This window comes from Bos indicus x Bos taurus, chromosome 11 (assembly GCF_003369695.1).
Source record: "Bos indicus x Bos taurus breed Angus x Brahman F1 hybrid chromosome 11, Bos_hybrid_MaternalHap_v2.0, whole genome shotgun sequence".
NCBI classification, from domain to species: Eukaryota; Metazoa; Chordata; class Mammalia; order Artiodactyla; family Bovidae; genus Bos; species Bos indicus x Bos taurus.
Genome location: NC_040086.1, coordinates 48,836,058 through 48,849,161, shown reverse-complemented (window position 1 = coordinate 48,849,161; position 13,104 = coordinate 48,836,058). Strand labels below are relative to the sequence as shown.

Below are 13,104 nucleotides of genomic sequence, written 5' to 3'. Positions count from 1 at the left end.
TCCCTCAGCCCGCTGAGCCACCCAGTAGCTCTCTGTCTGCCGTGAGGTATTTATGAACACCTCGCCCTCATGCCCGTGACCGTGAGCTACCTTTCCTAAAATCCACACTGAACACAGAAAACAAAGCGGAAGGAGGGAAGCCGTTCCCAGGAGCAGAGTCTCTGGATCAAGGGAACGCCTGTTGCGTCACCTTCCTGCTGAAATGTGACTGCGTGAATCTGGACAGGATGGTGTGGGTTTATAAATCTACTTTTTACCTGAGGAAAAAAAAAAATAAAGTAAAGTACTATCAAAGAAAAATCTGAAAAGAAAGTTGCAGTAGTTAAACCTTGTGGTGTTAAATAGAACACTAAATATTCAGACCAGTGGGACAGAAGAAATAGCTCAGAATTTGATTTTATTAAAGGTAACTTGATATATGATAAAAGAATAAATTCAAATCAGCAGAAAATCAGGGAAATCAGGGAAAATATACCATCAACAATTTAAATTAACTGAACGTATCATTTTGTAAAGAATAAAATTTGATTCCTGCATATCTTACTAAAATAAAGTTCCAGAGAATTAAAATAATACAACATTAAAAAACTAGGTAACAGCAAAAATTTGAAAAAAAAATTTTTAGATAAAAGGCAGTAATGACATGACAACTTTCTAAACTGAAAAAACATGTCATAAAGAAAAGATGTGTTTGACTATAGAAAATGAAACCTTTCTAAACAAAAGAAAAACGTCACCAGCATTTAAAGGTAAGCTATGAAGTGACAAAGCATTCGGAGTATTTTGTTTTATTTTTTATTTTTTTTAATGTTTACTCTTGCTTTTTTTAATCCCCTCTCTTCCCCCAAGTGGAGTAGTTTAATCACCATTAATATACTTATGACATAAAGAATCCTTAGAAATTAAAAAAAAAATAGTAGAGTCTAATAGATAATGGGCAAGGGACAAAAATCAAAATAAGAAAGATAATTCCCCCAAATAAAAAGTTTAAAAAATATATGTAGATATGTATTTATTTGGCTGCCTCTGGTCTCAGTTGCAGGAACTGCATTGCATCATGTGAGATCTTTTGTTGTTATGCTGGGACTCTCTAGTTGTGTTTGGGAGGGCTTAGCTGCTCAGTGGCTTGTGCAATCCCAGTTCCCTGACCAGGGATCGAACACAGATTCCTTGCATTGTGAGGTAGGTTCTTAACCACCGGACCACTAGGAAAGTCCTCCTCCCCAAATGCATTTGACAGTAAATAAATATTTGGGAAAGTATTAAACAATTTGTGGTCCTAAGTGGAGATTAAAAGTACTTACTATTTCTACTCATTACATTTGCAGATGAAAGATTATGATAATATCTAACGCTGGTGAAAGTACAGCAAACTTGTAGGTAATGGCAGTGTAAACTGATAGAATACTTTTGGAAAGTATTTGATAATGTTCATTGTTGCTGTTGTTTAGTTGCTAAGTTGTATCCAAACTTTCGAGACCCCATGGACTGTAGCCCACCAGTTTCCTCTGTCTGTGGGATTTCCCAGGCAAGAATATAGGAGTGGGTTGCCATTTTCCTCTCCAGGGGATCTTCCCAAACCAGGAGTTGAACCTGTATCTCCTGCACTGGCAGGCCAATTCTTTACCACTGAGTCACCAGGGAATCCCTAATGTTCATTAGGAACCATGAGATTGTAACTTAAGCATTTTTGGATACTCGTTTTGTTGGGACGTGATTACATATAGTGAAATGCATAAATCTTAAGTGTAGAGACTGATGAGATTTGATAGATGCATGTACCCATGAGATTCACACCCCAGTCAGGATGGAGAACATTTTCATCACCTGAGAGAGCCCCTTTGTGTACTTTCCCCAAAACTCCCACATCCTCTTCTCCCCTCCTATCATTTTTCTGCTCTTTTTCACCAGATGTGAATTTTGCCTGTTCTAGAATTTCATATCAATGGGATCATGCAGAGTGTAGTTTTTTTGTGTTTTGTATCTTTTTGCTCAGTGTTTGGCATTCATCTATTTTGTTGCATGTATTAGCATTTTATTTCTTTTTTATCACCAAGTAGTATTGCATTGTATGGCTAAACTTTATTTATCCATTTACCTGTTGGTGGGCATTTGGGTTATTTCTGATGTTTGGCTTTTGTGGGAAAGCTTCTAAGAGCATTATCTCTCTCTCTCTCTTTTTTTGATATTGTTGTGGTAAAACACATATAACACAAACTTGCCATTGTAGCCATTTCAAAATGTACAATTCAGTGGCACTAATTAAATATTCTGCAAATATCATCACTATTTCCAAAATTTATTTTAATGACCTTAAATAGAAACTCAGTAACCAATAGCAATAATCCCCTCTTTTCCCCTCCCCTCAGTCTCTGGTAATCCTTGATCTATTTTCTATCCCTATGAATTTGCCTTTTATAGATATTTCATGTAAGTGGTATCATATGTATTATTTTGTATCTGGCTTACTTCACTTAGCTTAATTCTTTCAAGGTTCATCCATGTTGTTACCTGTATCAGAACTTTATTCCGTTTCATGGTTGAATAATATTCCATTGTATGTGTATACCATATTTTGTTGATCCATTCATCTATCAAGGGACACTTGGGTCATTCCCACTTTTGGTTATTTTGAAAAATGTTATGAACATTGATGAACAAGTGTCCCTTTGAATCTCTGTTTTCAGTTTTTTGGAGTATATATCTAGGAGTGTAGGTGCTGGGTCATGTTTCTGTGAACATTTTTGTAATCGTCTTTGTATGTGCATATGTTTTCATTAGTGTATACTTAACTCTGTGAAACAATTTCAATCTATGTTTAAAAAGTTCATTTTGTATTCTCACCAACAACTTTTGAAGTACCCATTGCTCCACATCCTTCTTAACACTTAGTATTGTTTGTCTTTTCTCCCCCCACATATGACAAATATTTAATATGATTTTTAATATCTCAGTACATCCTTGCACGATAGATATTATTATTCATTTAAAAAATTTGAGATGTAATTGACATATGACATATGATATGTTTTAGGTTTACAACATAATGCTTTGATATAATATAGATTGCAAAAAGACTATGACCAGAAGTCTAGTTGTCATTCATCACCACGTTACGATTTTTTTCTTGTGATGGGCACTTTTAAGATTTGTCTCAGCAGCTTTCAAATATACATAAAGTATTACTAACTATAGTCACTGTGCTCTAGGTTACACACCCAGGACTTGCTCTACACCTGGAAGCCTGTGCTTTTTTACCACCTTCACCTATTTTGCCCTCTGCCCACATCGGGCCCCACGCCCAGAAAAGGGCTCTGTTTCTACGAGTTCTGTTTTTTTGTTTTCTTTTGTTTGTTTCATTTTCAGATTCCACACGTAAGCGAGATCTTGTTTTAATTGTAGTCATTTTGGTGCCATCATTTCATGGTAGTTTTAATATACAATTCCCTCATGAGTTATGGTATTTAACACTTTTTCAAATATTTATTGGCTATTCTTCCTTTATGAAGTGACTATTCAAATATTGTGCCCGTTTAAAAGAATCAGAGTGTTTTGCTATTATTATTGATGCAGTACTTGCTGTGATAAAGAACCTACGAACAGACCCACCTTTATACAGTCATTTGATTTCTGACCCAGATGTCAAAGCAATTCAATGGGAAAATGAAAATCTTTTCAACAAATTGATCTGAAGCAACAGAATTTCAACCCAGCGTATTTGAGGTGAATCGCAGACCTACATGTAAAAACTACAAAACTGCTAGAAGAAACAAGAGGATATCTTCATGACACTGGGGAAAGCAAAGATTTCTTGAAGAAGATTGACTTGCAATGGGCTGGTCCATGGGACCCCACGACCGCAAACGGATAGGACTTGTGGACTTGTGCTAGGTTCTTGTCACGTGGGACCCCAGGGCCCCTTGTCCATACCCCTTAGCACCCCAGAAAAGGGCTTGCTGGAATATGAATTCCCCAAAGATATTTGTATATGTGTGTATTTACTGATATGTGTATTTACTGAATACGGTAAAGAAAGACATGAGTCACCTTCTTGGGCTTTTTCCTCTTCACTAATGTGGTCTCCACATGTAGACCATGGTATCTTCACGTGGTTAGGAAAGAGGAGGCTTGTGGAGGGGAGCGGGGACAGCGCCTGACCTGGCGGCCAGACGGCAAGCAACTTTGGCCTAGAAACCTAGAGATAGGGCCAATGTGGAGTGGGGACGAACTTGGATTTTGGAGTCTGAGTTCAAATCCCCAGATATATGTGGTTTGAGCTGTGTGTCCTTGGAGCATTCACTGGACCTCTCTGAGTCCTGGTTTCCTTACAGGAGGCGAACCCTTAGCTGACTATCTGGTCTCAGGACAGTTCTAGTAATCAAGGGCGGATGTGACAGCAGAGGCAGCCCTGCCCTCAAGCAGACCACACAAATGCAACACCTCAAACTCAGCTTTCACACACAAGCTCCATTTCCTAATTTTCCTGCTTCACCACTGGCCCCTCAGTCTTCAAATACTATAAAACTCTTGCCTCCTGTCTCCTCTGTCTCTTGTATCTGATTAGTTACAAAATCCCATCAATTTTCCTTCAAAACACTGTTTAGCGAGAAGTTCTGTAGCTGATACTGCTGTTGCCTACCTGTTCCCCCTGACTTCTCATCTGTCCTTCCCGGCAGAATCTCAGTTTGGTTCAAAGTCCAGCCAAAGGCTTCCTTCTGTATAGCCCTTCACAGTTGCGAGTACCCCCTGGGCGTACTGATGAGACAAGCTGAAGGTCTCTGGGAAATATTTGCTTTTTAAAAATATATATAAGTACCTCCCTTTCCTGCTTCACTCTTCTCAGTTTTCCACCTGGGGCGGGGCCCTAGGGCCTGGAGGGCCTCAGTAGTCATCTTGGGATTATGAGGCAACCAGTCTCAAGAAGGCATTCGTGTCACTCACCCAGACTACTGCACAAGCTGTTGCTGGGCTCTCCCGACCTCTGCCCTGCAAGTAGAAGCCTCATGAGTCCCAGAATTGAGGACTCCAGTTAGAGTTCACCCCTCAAATAGAATATGAGGAAACCAATGGAAATGATGAAGGAAATCTAAATTTATTGACTGGGATGATGTTCATGACATCTTGTTAAATTTAAAAAGCTGTTCCAAAACATTTTTTATGATATATAACTTTATATAAACATATACTTGTTTATAAATATATTCATTGAAAGGCATAAATGGATATTTATGTAAATTTTTAATAATTAATTAATTTCCAATGTATTGAGATATCAGACATGCTGCATTATATACTTTTAAGGTGTACAACATAATGATTTGACTTACATTCATCATGAAATGATGATTACAGTGGATTTAGTGAACAATTATCATCTCATAGAAATCAACATTAAGTAGACAAAAAGTTTTCCTTGTAATGAGAGCTCTTAGGATTTACTTTCTTTACAATTTTCATTTATAATGTAATAAATATAATGTAAAAATAAATATAATAGCAGTGTTCATTATCTTTTTCATGTTATACATTACATCCCTAGTATTTACTTATCTTATAACTGGAAGTTTGTACCTTGTGACCACCACCTTCATCCAATCCTACCCCTTAACCTTCCACCCCAGCCTCTGATAACCATTAATCCAATCTCTTTTTTCCAAGAGTTTGTTTTTAAGTATAATTGACCGACAACACTATGTACACACCATAGAGAATCAATATTTCTATAAATTTAAAAATGATGACCACTATGAGTCTAGTTGTCATCTGTCAATATTTCTGTAAATCTGTTTGGTGAACTTATAAGTGGTTTCATTTATTGTTTCTTACTTATCTAATTAAAATTTATTTCAATAAAAATAAAAGAGCCAAAGTGCTTAAAAATGCTTCAATTCCTTGCTCCTTAGTGTGGCATTCACTGACTTCCACAATGGGCAAGAATAAAGGTGGTGTGTTTATGTGTGAATTTATGAGTATATGAAAGTATGTGGTTGTGAATTAATGTGTGAGTATGTGTGTGTGGGTATCTGGAAGTGTGAGTGGCTATGAGTGTGTGTGAATTTGTCAGTGCTTTGGAGAGTGTATGTCCCTGAGTTCATGTAACCGTGTGTAAGTGTGTGACATGAGTTAGTGTGAGTGTGTCTGCTACCCTGGGATTTGGGTAATAAACCAGAAAGGATTCAAGGGGCCAGACAAACTATGGAATGCTGTTTATTTGGAATTTCAGGTAAACAACAAATACTTTTCAGTGTAAGTATATCCCACGCAATATTTGGGACATATGGATACTAAGAAATTATTTGTATCTACTATTCAATTTTTCTGACAGATGAAGGCCAATGACCTTTATGACACAGATGACTATTCAGACACCCAGAAGTTGGGACCAGACCCTGGCTGGGGCTCCTGTCCTTCCCACCGGCTCTCTCTGCCCATCGGCCAGGTCACTGCCAGGCTGGGCTGAACCCAGCTCTGAGGGAAAGGCCTAGCCTCCTTGATGATGGTGAGAAGGCTGGTGTGGGTCTAGGGGACCCAGGGTGCCCATAGAGCTCATGATCAGGGTCCATGAAGCTGGAGAATCCAGGGCTGGGAGGAGGAGCTTCAGGATCTACCCTGAGGGCACCTTTTTCTTCATCTTAATCAGGTAGTGCTACACTGGCTTAAATGGCTGGAAGGAGACCCAAGAGATGAGGAGAAGGATGACTTAGTGACACCAGCCCAGACCTCTGGGGTGGGAGGAAGAGATGAGGCAGGGGGCATGGATGCTCACTTGGCCAAGGGCCCTACCCAACCCCTCGGTAGTGGGGACTTCTCTTCCCGTTACCACATCAGGGCAGGATGGGCATCATGGCGGCCAATGCTCTCCATCAACACCCAGCTCAGTTCAGAAAGTTCTAGTGCTGGGCAGGGCGGGGTGGAGAGCAGTGTGTGGAAGCTCTGAGGTGCACTCCTCCTCCCACTTCTCCACAGACCAGTACCGGTGTTTGTGGTAAACTCAGAGACACGGGAGGTCGCCAAAAATAGGAAGAGGACCCTGCCAGGTTTGCAGCCTCTATAAAACAGGCTGTGGGGGGAGCCTGGGCAGCTGCCTCAACATGACCTCCTGGGCTGTCCTGCTCATTGCCTCGGTGCTCCTGGTCGCCCCGGGTGAGGACATTCCCCTTGGGATAGATCCCGATGGCTCCTCCTCCCAGCCCTGCTTTCTCAGATTTGATGGACCCGAGCATGAGCTCCAAGGGCACCCGGCATGGGTCAGAGCAGCCCCAGGGCAGAGCAGGGCAGGAGGCACCCAGGACCCCTCACAAGGCCGCCTCCCCGTCCTGGGTGCCAGCTGCCTCCTGGGCTCTCCCCAGCCAGAAGCACTGACTTCTCCTCTCCATCTTTCTGTGGAGGGCTGCTCATGCTGTTTCTTCCCCAGGACTGGCTTTTTCCGGTCTGACTCCTGAGAGCCATGACCAGGCGACGGCCCATCTGTGTGATGGAGACGAGTTGTGCCAGGGCCTGGACCCGGAGGATCCCCAGGTACACGGGGATACCCCCCCACCTGCTACCCGCCCCCCCCCCCCCATCATCCCTCTCCTTCCTCTCCTCCCTGGGCAGTGCCAGGTGTGAGGGTCTGGAGACTGAACTGGTCAGGGGGTGGGGAGGCAGGGCTGGGAGCTGAAGATGCTGGTTTTGTTCACACTGGTACCTGACAGTGGGGTGGGGGCTACCCTGGTGGCTGGGCCCTCCCCAAGAGCCTCCTCCTTGTCTGATGGTAGAACAGCAGAGGGGCAGATGCTGGGCTGGGGCCGGTGCTGTGGGTGTGGGGGCAGGTCGTGGGGTCTCTCAGCCCCTCTAAAACAGGCAGAGAGATGGGCAGGGGCCAGCCAGTCTGGCTCAGGTCCTCATATGGACAGACAGATCATGGATCATCCTACTGGCTTGAAAGCCCCCAGGGGACCCTTCCTGGAGCCCTTATGAAGTTGGGGTGTCTGAGAGACCACCCTAATGGGCTTCCTTTCCTGATAGGGTGACCTGCTGCTCCAAGGAGAAGAGCTGGGCCTACTCTGTGGTCCTTGTCGGATGATAATGCAACATCTGATGGACAAGTTGGGAGATCAGCCCGATGAGGTGAGACGGGAGGCTTGTGGGACCTGGCGGGTGGAGAGGTGCCCCCAAGTGGAGTGGGGAGGGCTGGGAATCCTTACCTAGGCTTTTTAAATGAGCTGGAAAGTGGGATGTACTTAGCTCTGTGTGAATACTTAACAAGTGGAGGCATCATCACCAGAACCATAGTTTCACTTTCCCTCCCTCCCTCTCCTTGGCTCCCCCACCCTGCTCAGCATCACTACCTTCACCCTGGGGTACTCAGATTTATCCCCTTCCATGGGAGATGTCAGAAGAAGATATTTCAAAAGCAATGGACCAAAGCTCCAAGCTTGGATACCCTCCTAACCCGCCACAGCCGCACTCCCCCCTCCCCCCGCCCCAGCAGATGGAGCCCCCAGTCTGGCCCTGGACCCAGAAGCTATATAGACAGAGCCTTTAAAGTGGGTCTGGGCACCACTCTCCACCCAGAAGACAGGGCCTGGGTATACAGAGGCTAAGACTCGGCAGGGTCAATTGTCCTTTCCAGAGCCCCTGCTGGCCAGGCTTGAGATGGGGAGCGGGGCTAAGCCCTGTCTCTCCAGTCCCTGCTCCCACTACCACCTGGCACCAACTCCCCGGACCCAGCACTCCCACTGCCAGACCCGCTGAGAGCCCAAGGCTGCCGGGGCCTGCAGAGACAGGGCCCGGCAAGGCTCACCTGAAGCCTATTTCCCACCACGGCGCTGCCGCTGCAGAATACCGTCATCGAGGTGGCCTCCAAGATGTGCAGCAAGATGGGGCCGCTGAAAGGTCTGTGCAAGTCAATCACGAAGAGATTTCTCCGTCGCATCGCTGCAGACATCACAGCTGGAAAAACCTCTCGGGTTGTCTGTGAGGACATCAAGATGTGCAAAAGCAAGCCAGGTATGTGCACAGGCAACAGCGGGGACTCATTCCCTGACAGCCTCCCCGTGAAAGGCAAACTCCTAACAGCCTGAGGCAGCCTCCCCCTGCCCCTCCCCACACTCCTGCAAACAATCCTGGAGTAAAATCAGGTCTCCATTTCTCCTCAGAGGTGTGACCTTGGGCAAGTAACCTAACCTCTTTGAGCTTCAGTTTCCTTACCTGTGAAAGGGCAATAATTATTTCTATTTCTGAGGCTGAAATGAGGATTGAATGAGACCATCACGTAAGATGAGGTTGACACCAAGGAAATGGCCCGAGACTGAGAAATCAGAGCCCGGATCAACCTGTCTCTTCTCTCCACAGTAGGTTTCATTTGATTCCCTGGGTCCTCTTACCCCATCCTGGGGAAAAAGCACAGAAACTCCAGCATCCTCGGCCGGCTCCTTCCTTCCTGAATCCAGGAGTCTTCTCTCCAGTTTCTCTCACCAAACTCCCTCCACTGCCTTTCCCTCTCAGAATAAAATATCATGCAAGACTTTTGCTTCAGCTTCTTTTCCTTTGTTGGGTTTCAGAAGAGGGGCACGCTCATCTGACTCATAAGTTCAATCAATAAACAGGTTGTATGTCATGTGGTTCTAGATGCTAGGGGTTTAGTGGTGAACAAGACAACTTAGCAGCTCTCACACATATGGTCATGAAATAATTATTGTACTGCTTGTCACTCCAAGACCCTGGGGTACATCACAAACATACCCCCAGGAGCTCTCAGACCAGCTGAGGAGACCATTCGGGTTTTGTTGTTGTTGCTCAGTTGCTCAGACTTGTACGACTTTTTGTGACCCTATGGACTGTAGCCCACCAGGCTCCTCTATCCATGGGATTCTCCAGGCAAGAGTACTGGAGTGGCTTGTCATTCCCTCCTTCAGGGGATCTTCCCGACCCAGGGATGGAACCCGAATTATCTGCATTTCCTGCATTGCAGGTGGATTCTTTACCAATTAAACTACCGAGGAAGCTATATATATATATATATATATATATATATATATATGAATAGATAAAGATGAGGTCTATTATAAATAGTACTATTGAACAGTGGGGTACATGTTATATTTTCAAATTATAGTTTTTGTCTTTTCTGGGTATATACTCAGAAGCAGGGCTACTGGATTATATGGTTACTCTATTTTTAGTTTTTTAAGTAATCTCCTTACTGTTCAGCACAGTGGGTGTTCCAATTTACATTCCCACTGACAGTGCAGGAGGGTTCCTTTTTCTCTATACCCTCTCTGGATTTATTACTTGTAGACTTTTTGATGATGGCCATTCTGACCAGAGTGAGGTCAGATGGCCATCATCAAAACTACCTGAATGTAGTTTTAATTTGCATTTCTCTAATAATTAGTGAAGAAAGCTGAGCACTGAATAATTGATGCTTTTGAACCGTGGTGTTGGAGAAGACTCTTGAGAGTCCCTTGGACTGCAAGGAGATCCAACCAGTCCATTCTAAAGGAGATCAGTCCTGGGTGTTCATTGGGAGGACTGATGCCAAAGCTGAAACTCCAATACTTTGGCCACTTCATGCAAAGAGTTGACTCATTGGAAAAGACTCTGACGATGGGAGGGATTGGGGGCAGGAGGAGAAGGGGATGACAGAGAATGAGATGGCTGGATGGCATCAGCAACTTGATGGACATGAGTTTGAGTGAACTCTAGGAGTTGGTGATGGACAGGGAGACCTGGCGTGCTGTGATTCATGGGGTGGCAAAGAGTCGGCGACACGACTTAGCGACTGAACTGAACGGAATAATCAGTGATGTTGAGCATCTTTTCATGTTTCTGTTGGCCATCTGTCCGTCTTCTTTGGAGAAATGTCTACTTAGGTCTTCTGCTCATTTTTGGTTGTTTTTTAAATTTTTTTTATTAAACTGTGTAAACTGTTTTTATGTCTTGGAAATTCAGCTCTTGCTGTTGGTATGATTTACAAATATTTTCTCCCATTCCATAGGTTATCTTTGCATTTTATGGTTTCTCTTGCTGTGCAAACAATTTAGAGTTTAATAGGTCCCATTTGTTATTTTTGCTTTTGTTTCCATTACCCTAAGAGATGGATCCAAAAAACTACTGCTGCAAGTTCTGTCAAAGACTGTTTGGCCTACATTTTCCTCTAGGAGTTTTATAGTATCTGACTTTGCATTTAGGTTTTGAACCCACTTAAGCTTATATATGACAAAATGAAAATGTTCATTCTTTTACATGTAGCTGTCCAGTTTTCCTGGCACCACTTGTCGAAGAGATTGTCTTTTCTTCACCGTGTATTTTGCATACTTTGTTGTAGATTAATTGGCCATAAGTGTGTGGGTTCTCTATTCTTGATGCAATCTATTTCCACATAATCTTTATTTATTTGTCTTTCCTAAAGTCTACAGTTTATTCAGATTTTCTATTTATTTATTTTTGGCTGCACTGGGTCTTCATTGTGGTGTTTGGGGTTTCTCTAGTCATAGCACGCAGGCTTTGTTGCCTCTTGGCATGTGGGATTTAAGTTTCCTGACCAGGGATTGAACCTACAGTGTGAAAGGGCCAAGTTCTAACCACTGGAGCACCAGGGAATTCCCTATTCTTTCCTATTTCTTTATGTCTTATAATTTTTTGTTGGAAACTGGTTATCTTAGATAATATCTTATAGCAAATATGGCTACTGGTCACACTCCACTCCCCAGGTATATTATTGCCTTTTCGAGATGAATTGCTTGTTTTCATGTTTAGTAACTGACTGGGTAATTTTAGTGAGGTCCCTCCACCCTTCATAGTGTGATGCCTCAGATGTTGCACCTCAAGGGCTACAGCCTTGAGCATGACCACAACTATCCTGTGATGACAGAGGTTTGGGAAGGGTTCTCTTTGTCTCAAAACACCGCGTTGTGAATCTCCAAAATTTCTGGCTCACTGCTCTATTGTTTTCAACAATGTCCCAGGGGATAAATGGCTTTATGAAGTCCAATCAAACCTAAGTCCTGTATGGGTCACTGTTAGAGACTTTTTTCTGACTCAGGGAGGCCTCTTCACAGGTTTTTCTTTCTTTGCTTTCTCTCCAGCAAATTAGCCAGCTTACAGGTTAGCCTTATGTCTCCAAGGCAGCTATCACTCTCCTTCCAAGTGTCTTTCACCACAACTTCCACTGTGCAATTCTGTTCCCAGGACAAATCTGAGGACTGCTGCAATAGTGAGTAGGTAATCTCTAGACTTTCCCTGTGAGTTGAGTAAACACTAGAAATTCCACTCCTCCCTTCATCCAGTAGCCTAACTTTGTCAAGTGAACTTGAAATGGAGCAAGACCTTATGGTCCTTGCCCCATCCCCACCATGTCTTCTCTCTGCCTTTTGTCTGTGGAAAACTTTAGTCAAAGAATAAGTTTAATCAGAGGAGTGAGAAATGCTGAAACAAAGGAAAACAGTCAAAGGAGACTAAATAATAATGCAGTCATTAAGCATAGTCAAGGACTTTTAGTTTCTTCTTAAGGGCTATAGATAATTTGGGGGCCTCCCTAGTAGCTCAGATGGTAAGGAATCACCTGCAATGAGGGAGACCGCAGTTCGATTCCTGGGATAGGAAGATCCCCTGCAGAAAGGATAGGTTACCAACTCCAGTATTCTTGGGCTTCCCTGGTGGTTCAGACAGTAAAGAATCCACCTGCAACGCAGGAGACCTGGGTTCCATTCCTGGGTCAGGAAGATCCCCTGAAGAAGGGAATGGCAACCCACTACAGTATTCTTGCCTGGAGAATCCCATGGTCAGAGGAGCCTGGTGGGCTACAGTCCATGGGGTGGCAAAGAGTAGGACACAACCGAGTGACTAACCTCAGCACAGCACAACACATAGGTAATATTCTGAGCAATATCCTGTGAGTGGTCTTATAAATACCAAAACACTAGGTGGAGAAGTTAACATCATGAGCAAAGTGTACCCATGAGCTGCCACAATTCTGAGAATTGACCTCAAAGAAATGGAAACAAATGAACCCTGGAACTGAAGATTAACTGTACCTAAAACAATCAAGATGATGCTGGTCAGACCACTGGTGACCAGTTTAAAGATGACTGTTAGAGATGACTGTGCTGTTTCTACAGT

General features: G+C 43.5%; 1 protein-coding gene across 2 annotated transcripts; it reads left to right on the top strand.

The window, feature by feature from the left end:
• The first annotated feature begins 6,941 nt into the window (after positions 1–6,941).
• On the top strand, positions 6,942–9,508 carry LOC113900750 (antimicrobial peptide NK-lysin-like). 2 transcript variants are annotated; one of them, XM_027554406.1, is made up of 5 exons: positions 6,942–7,143; positions 7,415–7,518; positions 8,008–8,109; positions 8,823–8,991; positions 9,340–9,508. In XM_027554406.1, the coding sequence occupies exons 1-5, from the start codon at positions 7,092–7,094 to the stop codon at positions 9,348–9,350; spliced, it is 438 nt and encodes a 145-aa protein (XP_027410207.1). In that variant the 5' UTR covers positions 6,942–7,091; the 3' UTR covers positions 9,351–9,508. The 2 variants fall into 2 exon arrangements, with proteins under 2 accessions (XP_027410207.1, XP_027410206.1); XM_027554405.1 differs by having other exon boundaries at positions 7,015–7,143; positions 9,337–9,508.
• The last annotated feature ends 3,596 nt before the right edge of the window (positions 9,509–13,104 follow it).